This window comes from Ochotona curzoniae, unplaced genomic scaffold, assembly GCF_017591425.1.
Source record: "Ochotona curzoniae isolate NIBS_2020 unplaced genomic scaffold, NIBS_Ocur_1.0 contig_2404, whole genome shotgun sequence".
NCBI classification, from domain to species: domain Eukaryota; kingdom Metazoa; phylum Chordata; class Mammalia; order Lagomorpha; family Ochotonidae; genus Ochotona; species Ochotona curzoniae.
Genome location: NW_024465451.1, coordinates 3,608,279 through 3,632,234, shown reverse-complemented (window position 1 = coordinate 3,632,234; position 23,956 = coordinate 3,608,279). Strand labels below are relative to the sequence as shown.

At 57.7% G+C, this 23,956-nt stretch overlaps 1 protein-coding gene across 1 annotated transcript in view; it reads right to left on the bottom strand.

Annotated features, from left to right (window-relative positions):
- Nucleotides 1-829: 829 nt before the first annotated feature.
- The window catches only part of ZNF362 (zinc finger protein 362), a 31,328-nt gene continuing 8,201 nt past the window's right edge, over nucleotides 830-23,956 (bottom strand). The window contains exons 2-9 of the mRNA XM_040974172.1: nucleotides 18,763-18,888; nucleotides 14,614-14,677; nucleotides 14,216-14,462; nucleotides 11,054-11,399; nucleotides 10,311-10,535; nucleotides 4,514-4,592; nucleotides 3,984-4,142; nucleotides 830-2,344 (exon numbers count right to left, since the gene is read on the bottom strand). Of these exons, the coding sequence (XP_040830106.1) occupies nucleotides 2,228-2,344; nucleotides 3,984-4,142; nucleotides 4,514-4,592; nucleotides 10,311-10,535; nucleotides 11,054-11,399; nucleotides 14,216-14,462; nucleotides 14,614-14,677; nucleotides 18,763-18,800 (1,275 nt within the window). The 5' untranslated portion in view covers nucleotides 18,801-18,888 and the 3' untranslated portion in view covers nucleotides 830-2,227. The remainder of the gene's footprint in view (nucleotides 2,345-3,983; nucleotides 4,143-4,513; nucleotides 4,593-10,310; nucleotides 10,536-11,053; nucleotides 11,400-14,215; nucleotides 14,463-14,613; nucleotides 14,678-18,762; nucleotides 18,889-23,956) is intronic.

The following is a 23,956-nucleotide window of genomic DNA, read 5'->3' as shown; positions in this document are numbered from 1 at the left end:
GCAGAGGTAGCAGCCGTGAGACCGGAAGTGCCAGCCCCACAGGAACTCCTGACCCAGGCGGGCTCTGAGAGCCTGGTGAATGGCTGGAGACATCCCCCGAGGCCGCTGCTGCCTGACCCCTGCCCAGCTGCCCGAGCGACTGGGACTGGGCTTCCTGGGTCACTGAGAGCTCCCCACGCTCCCCGAGCACAGCTCTGACCAACCTGCCAGAGAAGGGGCTCCTGGTCCCCATTCACCCACCCTGGCAAGCAGAACGCAGGCCTCCACATGGGGACAGGCAGGTGGGAGGACGGCTCCATGGGCCTGTGTCCCAGCACTGCGGGTGCAGCACTCGGCCCAGCTAGGACCGGTGCATCCCCAGGGAACAGATGGGCCCACTGTCACTCTAGAATGGGTCGAGCCTACCAGAGCCCCCTCCACCCAGGCACAGCCCAGCACCCTCCACGTGTCACCTACTTTGCAGCGGAGCCATGGGGCACCCACAGAAGGCACCACTTCTGGGCCTGCGCGAGGCTATCCCAGGGCCAGGGTCTGTTCACTCCCTGGCTTCCCCAAGCGCAGGGTCAGGGCCGGGAAGGGACAGGGAATGGCGTCTGCCCCGCTCTCGCACACAGCACGCCACACACGGATGCTGCCCGGGTGCAGGTACAGTTTATTCTTCACAACAGAGAAATACAAAGAGCAGAGGTTTTCCTTTGTTTCTTACCCCTTTAGTGTTTTTTCCCCCACATTTGCTCTCGTTCTGGCTCCCCACCCCGTCTCCTTGCTTCCTGCCTCCCTGCTTGCCCTCACCTCCCGGCCACCGAGACGCACACGGAAAAGCCAGCACAGTTTTCTCTTTTTTAATAAGGTAACTAGTTCTAAGTACGGTGGCCTGGAGGTCCCAATAGAAAAAAAAAAAGCAGAGGGGGTGTCAACAGCATGGAGAACAGCGTATTTACAGGGTAGTAACATGCGGACGAAAAGCTACGATACTGAATATCAGACAACGCAAGTCAAACAAAGGAGGTGGGGCGGAGGCAGAGAACCCCACGGGAAAAGAAACCCCAGGAAACGTTAAACTGGTAAATCAATGGCGAGTTAAGGCTTAAAAAGTGTATAAAAATAACACAGTTAATATTCCAAACGCAACTCCAGATACAGAATATATAGATGAGTTTCTGTCTAGTTTTCTCCCCCCCCCCGGAGGGGACGTGGGGAGTTTCCCTCGCTCTGTACATGTTCCTATATACACGGACACGCATGGCTTTCAGATTGGGGTGTGTCTGTGGGGTGGCGGGGAGCGGGTCTGCTCCCGTTCCCTCCTCCCCGCAGGCCTGGGCTGGGGAGTCCCTCCTTCACCCCACTCCCCAACGGCAGGGAAGACAAACAACCCCTCCCTGGGCTCTGTCCCCATCTGGAGAAAGTTCGAGAGAGGTCCTGGGCGTAGGCGCATCCCCTCCCCAGACCCCTCCCCACGGTCTGGGATGGTGGGAGAGGTAGCCGATAGGTTTCCTGGCCAGCACCGAGGTAGACTGGGGTGGTCTTCAGGGCGGTGGGGCTCACCACCCCGCCCCACTCCCCTGGGCCTGCCACCCAGCCCGTCACTGCACCCGTGGGTCCTGCGGGTCTCCCACTCACTCCTCTCTTGTCTCTGTCTCCTGAATCCTGGATGCCCCGGCTGGCCACTGTTGCATCCCTCTATTCTCTGATGCCCAGGGCCAGGCTGGAGAGGGCTGGCCAGGCACCCGGGGCCTAAGGGGCTCACTCCAGCCGCCTCCTGCCCCTCCCACCCGGCGGTCCTGTTCACAGACCCGGGGCTCCAGAAACTGAATGTCCCACGTGGCCCTCTGGTTTTCCGCATCCGGCTGTCCGATGTTTTACATTTCTCGCTTTTAGCAGCACCAACTTCCTGGCCAATAAATATTTCCTTTTTTTTTTGTTTTGTTATTTCCAAAACAAATTAAAAAAAAAAAAACAGTGAAGCAAGTGAAGGGCATGGAGAGAAAGAAAACCCGACAGGTTCAAAGTGCTCGGAGATCGTCTTTGGATGCCACCGGGACAGTCCAGAGCTTGCAGTAGGTCTGGCCTCCCTGGGAGCTGGACCAGGCGGGGGCTTCTGCAGGCTGCACTTTCTGGAAGGTCAGGAAGGTCGTGAGAGAGCCTGGTGGTCCCCAGAGGCCCCCCTCTCCTTCAGAGAGCCTGAAGTCTGCCAACGGGCCAGGCGGGGTGGCGGCCTCGGATGGGCTCAGATGAGGGAGATTCGCACGGGGATGCCTGGGGACTCCGTCCTCTGAGGCGAGTGATGGCTCACCAGGTGCTCCACCACTGTGTGTTTGGACATGTGCTTCATTAGGTAGGTCTCCTGTGGGCAGGTGCAGGGGAGAGGTGTAAGCACTCAGAGAGGAAGGCATGGAGGCTGCAGTTCCCCCACGTGGCCACTGGAGGGCTCCCGGGAAGGCGGGCCACCTTGGTGGCCGCTGCCTCTGGCATTGACTGCTGGGCTGCCCGGGGTGACAGGACTTCTGGCTCGCCTGCTGGAGTCCCAGGCCTCAGTGGGGGCTGGCTGGTGAGCCAGTGGGTACCAGGCTCCCACATCAGCGCTGGCAGCCCTTTACCCACTGGCCACCCCTGGCGGAGGGTGGCTGGAGCCCAACCCTACCTACCAGGTGCACCTGCCTTAGCATCCCATCACGCAGTCCTCTTCTGGGGAGAAACCAGGTCCCCCTGCCCCGGCTCATCTGCCCTGACATGCCATGACTGCACAGCCACTCATGCCAGGCCATGCCCCGCATTGGGTGAGGGGCAGGTCCCCTTGGGGGCCTCACCTGCCAGGCCTGGCCCTCACAGGGCAGCTGAGGGAGTGCTCATGTTTGCTGGTTTCGGGCCAGTCAGTGACACCAGAGGCCAGGGTCTACAAGAGGCAGACTAAGAGAGTGCTCCTAAAACGGGAGGGCAGGAATCTTGCTAGGGTCCTGCTAGACGCAGCACTAATGAGACCAGAGCAGTATGTGTTGGCTGTTCTGACATGCTTGCACTAATGACTTTTAAGTACTACAAAGACAGGGTGGGGATGTTCAAAAAAGGAGGCCTTATCATCAAAGATACAAAGTAACAGCTTTACACATGAGATAAAGTGGGGTTCAGCTTTCAGCTCTGGCCCTGGAACTCCAGCGCTGAATCAATGCAGCTTTCTCGGTACTGGGCAAAGAGCAGCCCTGGCTGGCGCCTGACCAGGCCTGCTGACTGACCCCTGCCCTTGCTCCATGAGCCAAACACCCTCCCAGGGGGCCTGGGGGCAGGGAAGATGCTGCCAGATGCCTGCATCCCACATGGGAGTGCCAGGGTTCCGGCTCGGGCTGCACTTCCCGCCCAGCTTCCCAGTGACACACACCCTGGAAGGAAGCTGGTGGTGGCTCGGGCACGTGGGTCCCTGCCCCCCCATATGGCTGCTGGCTCTAGTCTGGCCCAGCCCTGACTGTGGCAGCCATTTGGGCAGTAAGCCAACAGATGAAAAATATCTGTCTATATCACTTTACCTTTAAAAAATTAAAATAAGCTAAAAAAAAATATTTGAAATCCTCCCTGGTTTTCTGATAGCTTCCCATTCCACTGGGGCAAATATGGGATCCAGTGGGATGGGAACTGCCCTCCTTTGGGTCTTAGAGCGCCATGTGTGGTCCACGCAGAGCTGTCCCTCTCCTTGCGTGCTCTGTGGGCGGCCAGGCTTAGGAAAACGTCCCTTCCCCAGGTGGCCCTTCTCGGGACGAGCTTAGCTCCGGGCCGTGCTACGGTGCCACCTTGTGGCCGTCGTGGGAGTGGCAGCTTCCCTGACCCTAGTCTCTCTGGCCTTGGAGAGCAGGGTGCACCCGGCCCACCTGCCAGCCCGCGGCCAGTGTTCCAAGGGCCCTGGGACCCAGACTGGGGGCTCTGCCCCGGGCAGCGGGGAGCAGGAGCGGAAGCCCTGGCTTGGCAAGTGGGAAGTGGGGCGAAGGAGGACTCACCGAGGTGTAGGCCCGCCCGCACATGCTGCAGCAGTAGGCCTTGGCGTGTTTGATGGCGTGGGCTGAGAGGTGGATCTGCAGGGAGGCCGAGTCTGAGTAGGCCCGGTAGCAGTTGGGACACTTGTAGGGCTTGTCCTTGTTGTGCTGGCGCTGGTGGGACTACAGGAGCACAGCAGGGCATCAGGAGGTGGTGGGTCCCTCTCCTCCCATTGTCCCCCCCACAGCCCGCTTCCACTCTTGGGGGCAGGGCGGCCGGGTACCTGGCAGTCGCCCCACTCTCAGTCCTCCCACCCTGGCACAGCCTCCTGGGGGGCAGGTGGCCGGGTACCTGGCAGTCCCCCACCTTGACACCATGCCCCGACCCTTGCACAGCCTCCTGGGGGGCAGGGCGGCCGGGCACCTGGCAGTCCCCCCACTCTCAGTCCTCCCACCCTGGCACAGCCTGCTGGGGGGCAGGGCGGCCAGTCCCCCCACTCCGGCACAGACTCCCGGGGAGGCGATAGGGAGCTGTGCCTCCAGCGGGCACTCACCTGGAGGTTGGAGAGTTGAGTGAATGCCTTCTCACAGCCAGGATGTGGGCACTTGTAGGGTCTGTCGCCTGTGTGGATTCTGCAAGGGCAGCCCAGTGAGCTGGAGGCCTTGGCACATGGCCTCTCCTGCCCCACTCCGCAGGGGCCGTAGCTGGGGGCCTCTCCATCTCTCCTGCTCTGCCCCCTCAGTCTAACCCTACCTCTGAAACCTTGGCTCCCCAGGGTCCCAGCCCTGTTCACATCCTGCCCACTCCTGGAGAGCCAGCCCTGAGGACAGCCACGAAGCAGACCCTCTCCCTGCAACTGTTCCCAGCCCCTACCCTGTCTGCAGTTCCCATCCCGCCTGGGAGCGTCTCCAAACCCCCACTCCAGAGGTCTCATCCTGGCTCCACCCCCGATTGGCTGGGTACCCTTGGGCGAATCCCTGAACCTCGGTTTCCTCATCTACAAAATGGGTATAAAAATATAACTTCTTTTTTAAAAAAGCTACAGCTCCTCCCCTCCTGAGCTTTGTGAATAAATACTCATCAGGGGCTTATTGTCAGAAGCATCGGCCAGCCTTGCTATCATTCATTCACCTACTCAACATTCATCGGGCGTCGCATGAGCCAGGCACCATGCTGGGTGCTGGGAAGACATCAGTGACCAAAGCAAACAAAACCACTGCCAGGTGTCAGGAGGGAAGCCTGTGAGTCACCCCAGCAGGTGACAAATGCTACCGGAAATGCCGGCCAAAGCGAGTGAGCGTGTCGCAGAGTGGAGGCGTGTGGACAGGGCGAGGACAGGGTCCCTGTGGGCTCTGCCCCTGCCATGCCCCAGCTCTGCCCATCCATGAAACTCAGACCCCTCCAGCATGGGCCATGGCCAGAACCTAGGACCCCAGGATCAAGTGCAAACCACTTGCACACTCACGGCTGCCAATCAACTCTGATTCCGGGGGCCACTGCACTGTTGCGGGAACCAGCTTCCTCAGGATGTCGGCCAGGGCCTTCTTTGTGGGGTCCTGCCTGGCCTCTTGCTCCCGGGCACTCTGAGCGCTGGCCAGAGAGTGGCTCATCTGTACTCCTTTTATTTGAGAGACCGAGATCCTGTCCCACTGGTTCAGTCCCCAAACCCGCCATGGTCAGTGGCCTGGGTAAGAGCCACGAGCCAGGAGCTCCAGCCAAGTCTTCCATGTGGGTTCACAGGGACTGCTACTTCCTGGGGTCTGCATTCCAGAAAACTGGAGTCAGAAGCTGGGGCTGGGAATCAAAGCTAAGTATTTGGAAGTGGGGTACCTCTGCAGGTGGCTCAGGTGCTAGCCCAGCACCCACACCAACGAGTTCTTTCTTACCTGGTAGTCCCTCCCCCCGTTCCTTGGCCCAGGTGAACAGCAGGGCAAGTCTCATCCCATGAGTCACTCCCCCTTTCCTGGATGGCTCCCCGAGCCCCTGAACATCACAGCTCTCCCTCACAGTCAGGAAAGGGCTACCCAAGAAGGACATCTCCACTAGCGGGGAGCCCAGGTGGCCCCAGACCCACCCAGGCAAGCCAAGTGCACCTGCCTTCGTTCTGAGCCACAATACACCAGCACACTCATGGCAACCACACATCTGGGGACATCACCCCTGGCCAGTGCACCCTCCCTCCAACAGAAGTATCTCGGGGTCACCTGGACCAACTCTCCACACCCCCCAACCCCTCTCGGGGCTGGTGACAGGTGCACAGGCAGTGAGGGTCCTACCGTCACCCTCCCAACCGTTCTGGTGTCGCGAGCTCTCTCCAGCCCCCAGGCCTCTGTCCCGCTGTTCCCTCTGTCAGGTACACCTTGCCCTCGGTTAGCTTGGCCAGCTCCCACACCCCTGCTCTCAGCAAACACCCTCTTCCTGGGGCAGTCTGCCCTGTCCCCTCGGACGAGCTCGGTCAAGGAACAGCCCCCCCTCCACACCAAGCTTCCCACCCTGGATGTCTCCTTCTCACGCAGCCTGAGAGGTTGACTTCATCAACATCCCACTGAGTCCCTTCGAGTACCAGAAGTCCCTGATCTTGGCTGCCGCCATCACCCTGGTGCCAGGCACAAGCTTGGCACAGAGGGCTCGACAGTGGCCGCAGACTGGAGGCGGGACAGTGAGTCCATCCTCTCTGGAGTCAGGCAGTAGTGCTAGGAACACACCCCACAGCATCGACTTCCATTCTCGGGCTGGGGGGGATAAATCTTGGATGTTTGTTGACTGACTGAATGACTGTCTCCAGGGCCTTCAGGCCCTCCTGACCAGGAACCTGCCTGTCCGCCTCCTCCAGGCAAGCCGAGCAATGGCGTGTGTTCTCCTGGATTCCCAGCCTCGGCCCCTGCCTGCAGATAACAGCCGCAGTTTGTAGCCCCCACTGCCTCCCGCTTTTTCCAGGACAGTCCTAACCCCTGGCCTGGCACTCAAGGCCTTTCCTGTTCTGGTGTCAGCGTCTCCAGCGCTCCTGAGCCTTTGCTCACGCTGTCGCCGGGTCAGGAATGTCCGCCGCCCCGGGCCAGGGGGAGAGTCACAGCAGCTTCAACGTTCAGTCTAGAGGTTCCCTCGTCACCTCCACCTCCACTTGCTCTCCTGACGGCCTGCCACCTCCATGGGCATCTTTCCAGGTCACTGTGGGAGGCCCACGGGCCAGGCAGGGCCTGCGTCTCCCCACTGCTGTGTGTGTGTGTGCGTGTGCGGGCGCAAGCACCCCGTCCTGGGCTGGCTGCGAAGCACCAGGCTGCTGTGCCCACTGGAGCCCACGCCCTCAGCACCAGGCCCTGAGGTTAAAGTCAGGTCCAGGTCCTTTGTAGGGCGTCTCTCCCCTGGCCCCCACGTCCATGCTGATGGGAAGCTCGCCCCCTTCTTGGAGGTGTCTCTTCTCCCTAGCAGCACAGGGAAGCTGGGCTCACTGACCCTGCACTCCCCGAGGGGCAGACTAAGCGACTTTACAGAAAAGGTGTACATAAATTATTGTAATGTCCATTTTCAATACATTCATTTCTACTTAAGATGAACAAATAACAAGATGTTTTCAATATTAAAATAACTTAAGAATTCATTGGTTATCCCTTTTCTTTCCTCGATTCATGATCTCTTACAAGCAGAAACAAATTCACATGACACAGAACTTTCTGGATATTTTGCACAGAGGCCACACTCTCTAACAAAGAATGGTCGTTGTTGCTGTCGTTATTATCATCAGACCCAAGTGCCCAAAAGGACACCTTCCCCTGCTCTAACTGCCACTTATGCAGGCACCTAACATCACAGCCAAGGAAAAAACAAAAATAAAAACAAAACACTCTTGGCACCCCAGATAAGCCAACCAACGCAGACTCCCTCCTGCCCAGCACTGGTTCTGCGGACGGATACAGCTGAGGCCCGGCTCTGTGCTTTCCTAACTCCCTCCAACACCACCACAGTGCCCCGACTCCAGCTGCGCACAGGGCCACCTGTAGACCCCTCGTGGCCCAGGAGACCCTCCTGCTGCAGACCCTCTTGGCCCCGGACGCCCACGGGGTGTCTATCAGCCAGGGGCTGGTCCTTCCACAGTCTGGCCTGGGGTAACACTGTACCGACCACCTGTTCTTCTCTGTCCTCCCTTCCCTCCCCGCGCAGCTTCCCTCCCCATTTCCCAGGATCACGAGGATCATGAACTTCGTCTCTGAACCACCTGCCCAGAGCAGCTTCCTCAACTCCCAGGGCAGCTAACGTTCTCACTCTCCCAACTCGCCCTCTGCCACTCAGCTGGGGCTGGCTCTGTGTGGGACATGACCTTCTTGTCTTCCATCCATTAGTGGTGGTGACACTGGGAAGATAGATTTGATTATAGGATCAGATTGCCTGGTTCCCGGCCAAGGCGCAGGAAAACAGCAAAGGGCTTCCGTCAGCCAGCAGCGGCCTGGAGTCTGCGCCCTGGGTGCTTCTTTCAATGTGGCTTTCTCGGCTGTTTGTCGAAAAGATCCTGGGACTCTATAGCAACTGGACATCCACCTCTGCCACTGGGCTAGGACATATGGGTTTAATTATATGTGCTGGTGCCTGGTGGCTTATAAATAGTCTTCTAAAGGTTGACAGAATTCTCTGAAGTTGTTCACACACACACACATACAACAACAACAACAACAACACATCAACCCCTTTAAGTCTAAGAAGACTCCAAAGAGAGGGTGCTCCATGAGGCAGGCTACTCACACACAATCTGGCGGCTGCCAAGGTCCTCATCTCTGATCAGACAATAAGAATTTTTCTGGCATCCACACATACACAAACGATTCGGGGCGTCACCCTATCTCTCGGCAAAAGCTCATTTCTCAGGCTTTTGGATGTGTTGTTTTAAGAGCCATACAACAGGAATGAGTTTTGGTTGGTTGGTTGGTTGTTTTTTAACCAACAACTTGCTATACCCACTCATACAAATTCAACTGGCCAACTGGAAACATTTAAAAAGCAGTGGTCAACTCAGAAGATTACCAAAACAAACTTCCCTGTTCAGATCAATGCCTTCATTTTTAGATTCATTCATTCAACCAGCCGTTCATTCATTCATCTATGTATTCCATCCATCCATCCATTCATGCATCTATGTATTCATTTTGAGACCAGTGCCTTTTGAGGCGCAGACATGAAAAAACAGACAGCCCCTGACCCTGCTGCCCTCTGTCGCTTGTCTGGGAACACAGGGACACAATATGCCCCCAGGTCAGCCAACCAGACCAGAGGGCATTGTGCTGCTATGGATAAAAAGGTACTTGGACACCACTGAGAAACAAACAGCTAATCCACCCAGAAGCAACATCACAACTACAGGGTCCCTCTCTATTATCCCTGTCTCCCATCCTAGCCCCTGCAAAGACAGAAAACTGTGAGCTCTTTCTGGACACGGCAAACTCCACAGCAACAACCATCCCGTTCCTGGCTCTTTCCCGGTGCACGCGGGCAGGCCCGTGACAGGTGAAGGAGCTGACCATCACCCGTTCCTGGCTCTTTCCCGGTGCACGCGGGCAGGCCCGTGACAGGTGAAGGAGCTGCCCATCAGCAGGTGGTTCTCGCCCTCTGCCTTGTTTCTTGCAATGCACGGTGTGAGTTCTTAGGGTGGGCTGGTCTGACCACTGCGCCCCTCTTCTTAAAGATACATACGCGTATCTTTGACACACTTCACTGGAAGTCTCCTGAAGACAAGGGGTTCTGTCTGCCACATTCCCTGCCACACTCTAGGCACCTGGGAGAGTACCTGGCTCTTTCACTATTTGTTAAACATATGCTCTACAAAAGCTAGCTCCATTTACTCCACAAAGACTCAGTGAATGCCAGTCACGTGCCACACCTGCTGGGGGTGGAGAAATGGCAGAGACCACGTTCTTGCCTTCAAGAGGCCCAGGGTGTGCTGCGGAAGGTGAGCCAAGCAACCAGGTAAGGACACAACAGGGGCACCAGTGCTGGGATGGGAAGGCACAGGGGACCCTCTGTAGCTGGGAGGCCTTCCTAGAGAAAGCTGGCCTAAACAATGGATATGCACCAGTGTGGCAGGTAAAGAATGCAGCAGGGGCAAGACCTGGTGATGGGAAACTGAGAGAATGGGGCAACAGTGAGAGGCTGGCCACGGCCATATGGTGAAAGGCCTTGAATGTCAAACAAAGTAACTTGCCCTTGACCCTGAGGGCGATGGGCGTCTAGAGAAAGTTTTGGAACCCCTTGCACCTGCTCCAGGCCACAGGTACTGAGTTGAAGATGGGCAGGTATTGGCTGCAGTACTGGACAGGTATTGGCAGTACTGGGCAGGTATTGGCAGTACTGGCCAAGTCACATACCTGGTGTGTTGCTGGAGGTGGGAGAGTTGGCGGAAGGACTTGTCACAGTAGGAGCAGTGGTAGGGCTTGACGCCCAGGTGGATGCGTAGGTGCTGGGCCAGGTAGGAGGCGTTGGCAAAGGACTTGGAGCAGTGCGGGCACTTGTGGGGCTTGGCCTCTGTGTGCGACTTGGAGTGGATCTGCATCTCAGACTTGGTGAAGAAGGTCAGCGGGCAGACCTTACACCTGTTGGCAAGAGGCATGCTCACACTTGGGAGGACGCCCTCCCAACTCCCGCAGCTCCACCCACTTACCTCCACGGGAGACCTCCCTCGGGTGTGGGACGGGCCTGTGGGGAGGCCTGGGAATCCAGGCCCACCTGGGAGTGGCAAGGGGGGCAGGCTTATATCTTGGGGTGGGGGAGTAGGGCTGTACCTCCCATGGAAGGTAAGTCCTGGGACCTAGGAAAGGGTGCCAGCCTGGAGATGCCATGCTCCCACAAGTTCTCAAACCAGCAGTCAGCTGGGGGCTCCCACGCCCCTGACCTGCAACTAGGAACTCGGACTTTCTGGAGGGGCAGCCACAGCCTGGGGATTTGGGGTTTGGTCAGGACAAGTTTAAGCAGAGGAAGAAATGGACAGACTACCTCTGCAAGGGTCCCAGGGACACGGACAGAGTTTGCTAGGAGCTCTGCCCCTTTGGAGCCCCAGCCTGAGCCCCAGCTCTGGGTCCACCCCTCCCCGAGTTCCCCCCGAGATTCCTACCTATACGTCTTGCCCTCCTTGGCAGTCTCGCCCGAGGCCAGGATGGGATAGGGGACAACGAGGACCGGTGGACCGCCTGGGTTCTCCGCCTTGATCTTTTTGCGGCCCCGTTCCGACTTGGGGGGGCCAAGCAGGCCATGGCCCTGGATTGTCTTGATGGAGTCCAGGAGGGGGGGGCTGGTGATCCCTGAGATGAGGGTGGGGGACGAGGCGATGAGGCGGCTCTGGCTGGTGGTGGTGGGTGTGGAAGGGGCGCTGGTGCCCGTGCCCGTGCCCGTGGCGGTGGCGGTGCCTGTACTTGACTCGGAGGTGCTCACGGCTGGGGTTCGGGAGGACAGCCCCAGACCTGCGAAGATATGAGAGCTGGGTCAGAGCTGCTGGGGCTTACCTGGCCAGGCTGGGCCTCGTCCTCTCGCCATTAGAGCAGCCTCCCACTGCAGAGGTGGCTACACAAGGGAGGGACGGGGGGAAGATGCTTCCAAGGCCTTAGGACCCAGCTGAGTTAGACGCCAGGGATGCTGGCGGCCTCAGGCTGGGCTGGGGCACAAGTGGGCTCACTGGGGTATGGTCACGGCAACATGTCAGAGGGGGCTGCCCAGCGAGGGTCACCAGCACCCTGACCCCAGGCATACGACACACGGACGGGAGGCTCGGGAGCCATTTAAATAAAAGTGAACTCACCGGATCTTCCAATTCCTTAACACTGGACTGTTTTTGAAACTTGTATTGTTAACCTTAAAAATCAGGGACCTGGAACTATTCATGCTATTAAGTGGATGAAAGGCCGAAAACAGATTCTCACGCAGTCTCAAGATCGCTAATCCGCGTATGGGAAATTAACCCTTGCCGTTCTGTTTGGTATGGCGTGACAGGGAGGAGGGAGGGAGTGCACACACACTGACAGCCCCCCGGGCGCCCTGTGAGGCTCACCACGAATGTTTCACACACACACAGCCTTGGACCCAGCCATTCTATTTCTAGAACTCCACCTCAGACATGCTTGCAGATGAGCCCAGAGATCTACGTGCAGAGGCCTGTCCCGCAGGCGAAGGAGCACGCAAAAGGGGGCCATGGAGTGTCTGTCCCCCACCGCGTCAGCAGCCACACCCCGGGAGGGCAGCACAGCCCCCAAACGAGACAGGTGCAGGGCACAGCGCCGTCAGACCAACCTGGGCTACCGCGGCAACAGCGGAGCTAGGCTACACACACACCTGTTTCAGAATACAACACTGCGGAAACCGCACACATTTGTATGGGACTCCACGTGTGTGTGCATGAATGCACAAACATCAGGACATGACACTCCCTGAGCAGCTAATTTTGGTTCTTACTCTGGTGAGGGAAAAGAATTTGGGAGCATTTTCCAGACTTTTGTTTATCTGTTTCTGTAATATTGAAATATTTTACCTGGCAAATGTATTCACTTTTTTTTTTTACATCTGTGATTAAAAAATAAAAAACAAGTTATATAGAAAACAGAGCAAAACGCTAATAGTAGTAAAACCCAGGCTAATTTTTTTTTTCTACTTTCAGGTAGTCTGCCAACTCTAAATTTTGTGTACAACTGTGCAACACCTTTATAATAGAAAACGCAATAAATGTGTTTATGATGAGGTGGCGAGTGCCGCCGTACCAGCAGTTCACCTAGGCGCAAGGAGAAACACGGATATGAAATACGAACGTAAGAGACGGAACGGCTCTCTCGGTTTCTGGGTCTAGAAACTGGGGATTGTGAATGATTTTTTTTCTTCATTTCTCCTTTTTCCAAATTTCCCTTAACATGCTTATATTACTTTTTTAATATTAGTTTTATAATGGAAAAAATGAATTTAATAAAATCTTAATAACTGGAGATGCACAGAGTGTGGCTGGGGCCCAGATGAGAATCACAAGGCCCCTGTAATTCCTGGATATCGAGAGAGAGAGAGAAACAGACCCAGTGAATATGTAGTGCCGGCTGGTGGCAGGTGGGCGAACCAGGCCAGGAATAAGGTCCAGTCCAGTGGCTGTCCCACCAGCTCCATGGAGGGCATCGTGGGGCTCCAGGCCCTTGGCACTGACCCAGGTTGACCCCTGGCATCAGAGCCTTTCTCCCCCGTCATTGGACCCATCCCCTCAGGACAGACCCCTTACCAGGAGATCTCCCACCTCCATCTGGCCCAGCACTGTCCCCACTGCTGCTGCCCGGCCCAGCCGAAACCGTCTCTGCAAGGCTCAGTCTCCACTTCCTGACTTCTAAGCCTTCCACGGCTCCCTACTGCCCAGGGTGAAGTGCAAACTGCTGAGCCTGGCCCACAGGGTCCTGCCAGTCAGTTTTAGCAGAACTGGATACACCAAGAGGTCAGGACGTGGACCCCTGAACCACCTGCCTCTGCCTCTTCTTGGCCACAAAATTACGGTTTTAATCTTTCTCTGCCTCTGTTTCCTCATCTGCGGAATGCAGACATGAAGGTGAAAGGCAGAGAACAACAGGCGTCTGGTCGGAGTCCCGGTCCTGCTGCCACCCTGGCTACGGAGGCAGCTGCTGCTAATGCACGCGAGAAGGCAGGGACAGAGGGCTGTGTGCGTCCCTGCAATCACACGGGAGACCAAGATGAAGCTCCAGGCTCCTGGCAGAAACCTGGCCCAGAGCCGGCTGCTGCAGCCATCGGGAGGAGTGGAGCAGCATGAAAGATCTCCTCTCCTCACCTCTCTGTCACTCTACCATTCCACAAATAAATCTGAAATAAAGAGGACTGATATTAATACTAATAACAGCCACTTCTTGGGCTGCAGAGGACAAGAAACAATATTGTGACACACACACACAGTGCCCCAGGCTGGGGATGGCAGTGGTGGTAACCCTTGGGTCCCACCCTGCCAGGGGGAGCCCCCTTCAGGGCCTTCCACGCCAGTACCCTCTTTGTGGCACCCCTGTCCTGTCTCCTTGCATTTCGGCCGTGCTACCCACCCCCCAGCCCCAGAGTTCTTGCTTTGCCCAGCCTAGCCTTCCTGATCAGCCTCCAGCAGACAGCTCCTCGCTGGGAAACCCTGTCCTCCCAGTACAACCTGAGTGCTATGGTCTCCCGTCCCAGCCCGACCTCCCCAAGTCTGCCAACCATGTGCACCCCAGGGTCCCGGCTGCCCCGCCCATGCCCGCAGGCCCCACCCTGGCCGTCCTACCTGTGACCGTGCTGGTGGCCGGCCGTGCGTGCAATGCCACGTCGGGCTGCGGCACGGCCTGCGGGTGCAGCCCTGGCACCTGCTGCAGCTTGGGCAGCGACATGACGGCCTGGCTGCTCTCGGCGGGCGCGGGCGGGACCAGCAGCGGCTGCTGTGACGACGCCGACGTGGGCGGCAGGTGAGGCGGCCGGATCTTCTCCGCCATCAGCTGCTCCTTGATCTTGTTAATCAGGACCAGGTTGTCCAGCTGCGGGCGGGAGCCCACAGGGGCTGAGGGGGCTGGGGCCACACCCCGTCCCTCCTCCTCCCTATCTTCTCCCCGCCAGCTCCATCCTCACCCCACCTGCAAACCACAACCAAAACCCTGGGGGCAAAGGCAAGGGTGAAGGCTGTCTTACCTGGCTGGGCATGGTGGGAGGAGGGGGCCAGAAGTAGGGGTTGTTAAATCGCGGCTCGGCCATCCTGCGGGGGACAGGAAGAGGAGTGCAGAGGGAGAACGGCTGTCATTGAGGGGGAAAGGAGCTGCCCCTCACAGCTCACAGAACCTTCAGCCCCCAGTCAAAGCAGGTTCAGGGCACCTCATCTCCTAGCAGCAGAAAAGATTGGAATTCAGTGTCTTCTCCCTCAGGGGGCTTGGGTCACATTCCAGGCCACACCATCTCTTCCCAGCATGCTACGGGGTGGGGTGTGGGGGGAGCAGGTTGCAGAGCCGACCCCCCAAACTGGGGAGCCCCCTGAGGCAGACACGGGGGCTACCTTAGGGTCATCATATCCGGCCTTGTTGAAGAGCAGGTGGGCAAGCCCAGGCATGGGCACGGGCAGGACCTGACCCCTGTGCCCCAGGTGTGCACCCTGGCACTGCGCTTAGGGAGGGCTCCGAGCAGGCATGAGGCCGGGGCCACGGGAGGCTCCTGCGTAGCAGAAGTGTGTGACAGTGCTGCTTCGCATGGCAGGCCTGTACGGTGAGAAGGCCGTTTTCAACCCCTTGCAGAGGGTTCCATCTGTCTGCCTGAGACCCTAGAACAGGTCGAGAGGAGCCTTCCGGGGCCCAGGAGTCATTCCTGATTCCTCTTGACGCTCTCACTGACCTCACTGGATTTGTGCCTCATGTAGAGGAAGACCCAAAGTAGGCACCTTCCATCTCTCTTCCTGGCCCTGAGAGCTGAGAAGCCCCCATGGGAGCTGTGGGTGTGGAATTTCAGGAGGAGCCCAATCGTTAAGGCTACAACCTCACCTCGCAGCAGGAGAGGTCTTACTAGCCCATTATACAGGTGAACAAACAGGCTCCCGGGGAGAGGGGGAAGGAAGCGATCTGGCAAGCCAGTCAAGTCCGTTTCCCAACCCCAGTTCCTGATAGAGTGAAGACACACAGGCAAACAGCTCAGTGCCTTTCCCTCCAGGCCTGGGGTTCTGAGCCTGGCCATCCTCCAAGGTGGCCCAAGGCAGCCTAGGTCCTGGCACTAAGGTTCACTTCCCTCCACCCACTCAAACCACACCCCAGGCCTTACAACCAGGCAGCCCGAGCAGCACTTCCGGCCTGGAGTTCTGCCTGACTGGGACTTTTGTCTCTCCCCGGAAAGAAACAAAAACAAAAACTCAAGAGGAGGCTGTAAGTGTTCCAGCATGCTCACCCACTAACGACAATGGAGAGTGGTGAAGCCACTTATGCAAAGGCAGAGCAGGGAAAGCAGGGAGCAGAGATTCCCACTGGACTCTACTGGAAGCCAAGTCTACCACATTGAGCCCTTGGCTGTTCGGGGGCAAAGACAGAGCATCCAGCCCAACAGGCTAAGGAGGAAGTCTTGCCTTGGGGTGGCCTGGCTGCAAACTCACGGACTGACAGCAGGCTCGGGAGCCGGGCTAGTGCTACCACTGACCACGGGAGCTAAGCTGCAGGGCCAGGGGAGGAGGCTCCGAAACTACCCGGGAGCTTCCCCAAGGCAGGCTAGGAGCTCGGAGCAGGTGTGTCATCCACCTGGACGGGGCACCCCAACACCTAGGTCAGAAGTTGTGAGCACTGTGGGTTGTATGAGGGAATGGATACGACCAGAAGCTATTGCCAGGACAAGCCCACATGGTTCTCTAACTTGGCTTGGTTTGTAGAGCTCCCCTGGCAGTATCATGGGGACCCCCCCCCCAGGAGGACAGCAACCTGGGACACACACCCACTTCCCAGGACAGACTTGGGCTCCAGGTCACACAGACAGGAGATGGAAGGCAGCCCTGGGCTGTGACACTCGCTGTTGGCTCTGGACACCCAGTTTGCTTCATCTGCAAGGTGGGGTGCAGCAGGCTGCCCCCCGCCACTTCATTCCTGGCCCAGAATTCTGCCTGGGGCTTCTGACAAACTGGGGAGCCCTCCTCTCCTCCCCCTTCTCCTTCATAGTTCATTGCTAAGTTCACACTTGCCAGAGCCTCTGCCCTGGGCCAGGAAGGTATGTAGAAGGGGGTGACTTTCCCAGGGTGGTGACACTGGGACAGAGTGTTCTGTCACTCATCAGGCCCCTGGCTAGGCAGAGACCATCCTGTCCCACAGAGGGGAGGGGTCTGCATGGGGTCCCAGCCTTTGCCTGATTTTGCACAGTCCTTGATCGGCTGCTCCTAAGTAACTCGATGATGCCCCTAGCCCTGGGGGGCCACCGCCTATGCGCCTCCCACGGGGAAGCCAGGGCAGACAGATTCAGACACAGCTGCCAGGTGCTCACCAACAGAATCCACTCTTGGGCCTGCACAGGAGGGTGGCTGGGGGAGGGAGGTGGCCAGGGCACTCAGGCCTTGCCCTGAAGGGGGCGGGGCAACACAGCTGAGAGGTGTGGTGAGCTGTGTATTTGGGACAGATGGACAAGGCAGGTGGCCACTCCTGGCTCAGCTAGAGGCTGGGAGATGTGGAAGCACAGGGCAGGCTTGGGATGGTGGGCACACCAGACAGCAGGGAGGGCCGGGACATGGGGTCAGTGGGCAGGGTCTTGAATGCAGAGCTGAGCCGGGAGGGGCCCTCAGGGAGCACACTGGCTGACCAGGGGAGTCGCGAAGCAGGGCAGGGGGTGGAGAGGAATCGATGAGGTCACACAGAAGCCAAGGGAAGTGGAGGAGCTTGGCGGGCAGGGATATTGAACGTCCCCAGCTGAGACGGGCAGAGAAGACACAGGACAGGCCTGTGGCACCCAGGCAGCTGCCAGCACTCCGCTGTGACCCTGTGATCCAAGCTGACGCTTCGCCAGGGTGGGGTGTAGATACAGAACAAGCTTTAGTCTTGTTCTAAAAACAAAGAAAATCAGGTGGTGGGTGAAGGCAGCACACACTGGGGCTGCTCCTGGGCACCTGCTGGTGGTCTGCCCACTTGTCTAGCTGTCCACACTCCTGGGCCAAACCAAGACCTGAGCTAGGGGGCCTGAGGTCAAGGGACAGAGTGCTGCGCCCCAGAGCCCAGGCTGAACAGACACAGTGGTCCAGGCGCTCTTACAGACAGGCAGTCCGGCCCAAGACCCTGGCCATCAGGCAGTGCTGACAGCCACCTGCCGCTCCTGACCTCCCTGTCCCCTGCACCTTGGTCCTGGCTGTGACCGCAACTCTTGCACCTTCTCAGCCTCTTCCCAGCTCTCTGCCCCCACCAGGGTGCCCCCAGATCCCGAGTGACCTATCCCCCAACCAACACCTAAGACATCAGACAGGGGTCTCCCAGGAACCCCGGGCCCTGCTCTCTGTGCTTGACCCCCACATACCTGCCTCCATGTTTCCTGGGTGATCCTTCCCTTGGCATCTGCCCAGACCCTGGTGCCTACAGACACACTGACCCACGATGCCACACCTCCCCTCGTGGTACCTCCCCCCACCAGCCCAGCAGCTCTAGACCGTCCCTCAAACCCAGCCCCACTTCTACACGAGCCCTGGGCCCAGGGAATAGCCCACTGTCCGACAGGATAAGGGCACACTGGGACTCCCAGCTCACCTGCAAGTGTGATCTTGGGCAAGTCACTCACCCCCAGGGCCCCGCCCCCCAGGGCCCTGACCATCAGTAGGATGTCTCAGGGGAGGGGAGGCCTGTCTTGGGTCTTAAAGGATGAGTGGGAGTCAGCAAAGGAGGAATGGGGATACGGCTGGTGCTCCTGTGTTAGAGCCCACAGGGGACAGCCGGCCCCCCAACCCCGGGAATGGGGAGGGCACCGCCAAGAACTGGGAGGTGTGGCTACAGCCATCAGCCAAGGCCACCTGCAGGGCCAGACCCCTCTGATCGCTGGGTGCTGAGGTCACTGGGGAAGCCAGGAGAGGAGGCCCCAGGGAGATGGAGGAGAAAGGCAGGGACTGTACCCGGCCCCGGGAGGAGAGAGACGGAAGGTGAGAAGTGGAGGCAGAGGAAGTGCCACTCCCACCCCCTCAGCCCCTGTGGCACGGCCCGGAGGCGACACAGACACACGAACATGCAGACAGCACAACACAGACACGGAGGGGAGGCAGGGGACAGCAGCAGTGAGGACCACTCCGGCAGCTGCCCCCGAAGCACAGACCCCTGGGGGACAGGCGCATGCTGGGTTCAGGGGGCTCCTTACCTAGAGTGTCCTTTCCCACTTGGCGAACTTCTACTCATCCTTCAAGACCCAGCTCAAGGGTTCCCTCTTCTACGGGAGCCTTCCCTGACCCCCAGCCAGTCACTTCCTCTGTGTTCCCAACAGCACCTTGTACATGGGAATAACAACAACAACAGTCAATGGCACCCACCGTTGACTCAGGAACCCACGTGCCGAGTGTGCCAGCTCCCAATGATTTGAGACACATTTCACTGAATAAACCGTGGCTCAGAGAGGTCGACCAACAAGCCAAAAGCCACACAGCCAGGCAATGACAGAGTCAGAGTCCCACCCAGTTCTGGTCCCGCACCACAAAGGTCAATTGAGCACATTCCACTGCTGCTGTTTCCCTGGGTGTTTTCTCCCGTGTGTCTATTGGCCACTCCTAAAAGACCCATTGTATAGATGGAGCAACAGAGGTTCAGAGCCACTGAGCACCTTTCCAGAGTTCACAGAGCCCAGTCGGGGTTTGCAACCAAGTCTATCTAGCACTCTTTTCCAGCCCAGGAAGTTCCACAAAGCAGCATGCAGCAGCAGGTGGGGGAAGGATAGAAGGAGGGGTAGACCAGATGTCGGGCCTTGCCACCTGAGGACATTCAGTCTTAGACAAATGGACAGAAAGGAGACCTGGAGTCTAGGTCTTCTCCCCTCCCCACGCCCCAGCCTATCCCACAGTCATTCAACACAGACACTTGCCCAGCCCCCTGGCCACGTGGGAACAAGCTCCCGACCACACGGACGGGGAAGGGCAGGATCCAGAGCTGCCCGTACACTGTGATTACAAGAAGGCAAAAATACAATCCCGGGTCCGGAAAGAAAAGCCATGGGAGGCACGCCCAAAGGGGGGTGGGCAGCACCCAGGGTCTGCTCCAGCTCTCGGCTTGCTTTCTCTGACTTCCAAAGTCTCAGTAATGTCGTTTAGTGGCTTTTGTAAAGAAAACAACACACTCATTCTTTAATAATAATGATAATAATAATACAGGAAGTGGCAGGTAGCCCAAGGTGGGGGCACGGGATAACAGCTCTGGAGGCAGGAGGTACAGGGGAAGGTGAGGTTGGCAGACGCTGGCACACCTGTGGGGCCCTGCAGCGCCCCCATCCTCAAGGCGTGGGTCACCTGGGTGTGGCGGGTTGTCAGGGTGGCTGTCCGGAAGAGGTGACATACAAGTAGCTCTTGAAGTTGGGAGGCAGCCCACGTGCCAGGGCATGCTCTGCCTTGTGCCCCTTCAGCTCTGGCCTCTCACTGGCAGGTGCCCGTTCATCCTCCGTCCCCGTTGGATCACAGCCCCACTGACGGGAACCTGCCCAGGCTCCGCCGGCCCTCTCTGGCCTCACTGCCTGCTCCACCTCCAAGTCCCAGCCAGCCCTGCATCCCCCAGCTCCCTTCTCAGGCTTCTTCACATCAGCCAGGCGGTGTCCACTCCCCGGGCACTCTTCTCTCCCCACCTCTCCGACCGATTCCAGCCTAGCCCTCTGCCTGGCTGACAGATCACACTCCCTCCTGGAAGTCTTCAGGGACTGTTCCCTCTCCGCCTGGGCTGTGTGCAGTGTCGGAGCTCTCTGCCCACTCTGTCTCCTGCATTCCCATGACCAGGGTCCTTCTGTTTTCATTCCTTCTAAAAAATATTTTTTTTCTATTATTTTATTTGAAAGGAGAAAAGAGAGATTCACTCCCCAGATGCCTGCTGCAGTCTGCACTGGAGCCATTGCCTGTTGCCTCCAAGGGTGCACGTTAGCAGGAAGCCGGGACTGCGAGAGGAGCTGCTGGACCACAGGCACTGTGGGTTTTCTGTATCCGTGTCCATCTCTGCTGCTGGACACTTGTTCTCAGGCGAGGCTGTGGCTCGTAGCTGAGCTGGTCACCTTTCCCCACTATATAGCCTCTGACACAGGTCAGAACAAACACCAATGGTTAAAGGAGTTCCTGGGCGGAGGGAAGGCACCCACATGGTCACCGAATGGAAAACGCCGCCGTCCCCTCCCAAATCCCAGGGTTGCGCCCCGGATCCGCGCCCTCTCTTCCTAACTGACCTGACATGGGGCTGGCTATGTGGACTCTGGCAAGCCTGGCAGACCCCAAAAAGAATGGCAACAGCTAGCACTCAGCCAGGGGTCCCACCTGTCCGCAGTGCAAAACAAATGTGTTTCACCTGTCTAAACAGAGATGAGAATGTGCTAGCACCCAGGACCGGGGAAGGCAGGGTGAGCCAGCACCCAGCACCAGGGAAGAGGGGGCAGTCACACCCAGTACTGGGAGTGCTGGAGGGAGGGCACAACACTGACACGTCCCTGTAGTGAGAGAGAGAATGTACACTGGAAGATTACTTCTGAAAACAACCTGGCAACAGTATGTCAAGGGCTTTACAAGGCTTCCATTCCCCGTCCCAGTGATGGGTGATATGCCATTTTCCATCCCTTATCCCTAGAAAATGATCCAAAGGCAAAGTGGTACACATAGAGTTGTCTCCCGCTGGTGGCACCACAGGTCTCATTACCCAGTAACACAAGGCTGTGGGCGTCAGCATCCGTTGTTCCTGGCACTTCAGGGTGTGGGCAACATCATCATCTCCTGGTAACTGAGACCCAGAAAGAAGAGGTCACAAGGCCAAGGTCTTCCCAGCGCGCAGGGCTAGGACCCCACTCCCTTGCACTCCAGAGCCCAGGCTCTCCACCCTGCAGCTGGGTTCCCTAAAAAGGATTCAGAACAGTCCCACAGGGGCAAGTGCTGTGGTACAGTGGGTGAAACCACTGCCTATGGCGCCAATGCCCCAGGGTAGTGTCGGTTCACATCCCAGCTGCTCCACTTTTCATCCAGCTCGCTGCTAATGTGCCTGGGAAAGCAGCCTGACAGCCCAAGTGTTTGGGCCCCTTCACCCATATGGGAAACCCCAATGAAGCTCCTGGAAACAGCCTGACCCATCCCCAGCCATCCATCGTGGCGAGTGAACCAGTGGGGGGAGGCTTGCTCCATCTCTCCCTCTTTCCCTGTAGCTCTTTCAAATAAATAAACAAATATTTAAAAAGAAAGAAAGAAAGAAAGAAAGAAAGAAAGAAAGAAAGAAAGAAAGAAAGAAAGAAAGAAAGAAAGAAAGAGCAAAGAAAAAGCAAGGAAAAGAAAAGCCCCACAGGACTAAGCCAGGGGAATGGACAATTTTCTTTGCCCTTCAAAACACACACACACACACAGAAATAGAATGCAAGTTCCCCCTCCCCCATCATTTAGAAGGTCCTCATGATAAAACAGGAACAGAGATTAAAAAAAAAAAGATAAGGGAAAGAGAGCAACAGGATGTAAGAACAGCACTGAGAGAAGGCGGCGGGGTAGGCAAGGCAGCACACGCGGCAGAGCTTGGGTCTGGACTTGCGTGGAAGCAGAGCGACTGGGTTTGATCAGCTTCACTCCCCTGCTTTCTGATTCTGCTGTCCTGTGGCTATGTGGCTTTGTGAAGGAATAATGTCAATCACACTCAAAGGTCCTGGGGCATGCCTCTGGTGTGGTGATTAAGATGCTGGGCTCATCTCCTCCGGGAGTGGTCCTACAGGCTTGAGTGCTGGCTCAACTGACCAGTGCTTCCAGCTTCCGGCTGGAGAACGCCCAGGGGGGCAGCAGGTGGTGGGTCAAGTACAGGGATAGGTCCCTGCCATCCACCTGGGATCTAAGCGGCCCTCTGTGGGGTGAAGCAGCCTCTCACATGAATGCATGAAAGCTGAACAGGGCCTGGCAGCGCAGGGCGCCCCAATTCCCTACCCAGGATCTCATGTCCTGTGTGTCTGCTGAGAGGGGAGCTTGGGGAGGGGCAGGATTTGTTCAAACGTCCCACAGCCCCTGGGCCACCTGAACCCCAGCGGGGAGCTCAGAGGCAAGATGCCCTGTTGCATCCGTTTGTGCCGTCCCAGGGCTGTGGCAGGGAGGATCAGCCCACGCAGAGCCTATCCATGGCACTCATCCTCCTGTTCCAAGCCCCTCATCACTTTGAGGTGCAGCCCTAAATGTCCCCCCCACAGGTGGGTGCACCTGCCACCCCAGCCTTCTATGACAGAATGCTCACAGTGCAGGGCCTCTTGCACATGCTGCACTCTCTTGGCGGCAGCCTTGCCGTCAACTCTGCTCCAGGCGGGGGCGTCGGGGCAGTGGGCATATGCCACTGGGAACGCCAGAAGCCTACACAGAGTGCCTGGGCTTCAGGCCTGGCTCTGCCTCTTGCTAATGCATACTCTGGAGGGGCAGCGATGAAGGCTCAACTGCTTGGGTCCTCACCATTCTTGTGGGAGACCCAGATGCAGTTCCTGTCTTTGACGCAGCCCAGCCCTAGCTGCTGCAGGTATGAGGAGTGAACCAATGGATAGAAAAATCTCTGTCTTCCTTTCACATACATCAAATACGATTTCTTAAACAACTGAGCTCAGGTGTTGCTGTTCTGAGTGATATGACTGCCTGCCTCGCAAGTCAGCTGTGAGCTCCCCCAAGGCCAAGGCTGCGACCTGGCCCTTTGCTGTGACCCCGCTCTCCCCACTCAGTCCACAGCTCACCGGGCTCCTCTTTCACATCACAGCTTGGAGCCTACTTTCTCTCCTTCCCGATAGGAACTAGGCTCCCCCATTCTACACTTTCCCTACACCCCCTGTGTGTCACACCTCTACTCCCATCAGCTGGGACCAAGATCCACAGGACAGGCCCACCACTGCAAGCCCCACAGCCAAACACCTGCCACCTAACAGGTGCCCATCTGCCTCATTCACACCACAGGCTCATTAACTGCTCCCTGAGAGAATCGGGGGACTTTCCATGCAGGCTTAGAAGGTGAAACATTTGGCAGGAGGGCAGGAGGATAGGGACAGAGTATTCCCAGAGAGGGACAGCAGGTGCAGAGGCCTGGCGGCCAGCAAGCACATGGCAAAGTGTCCGGTCCGCTGTGGGTACCACGTAACAGCTCACAGGGAGGCAGCGTGTGCAGTTCAAACAACGGCCCAGGATTGCAAGCTAAAAGGCTTGATGAGAATTTATGGGGGACCGTGTGTTGTCTCCGAGCAGGGGAGGGCTGTGGCCAAGGGTTCCAAGAACAGGCCCTCATGGGGCAGGAAGGAAATGACCAGCATATGACCCAAGAGCCACCAACACTGTCTGTCCTCCTGGCTCCCTGAGACGCCTACGTGCTCAAGGTCGGCCTCCTCCCAC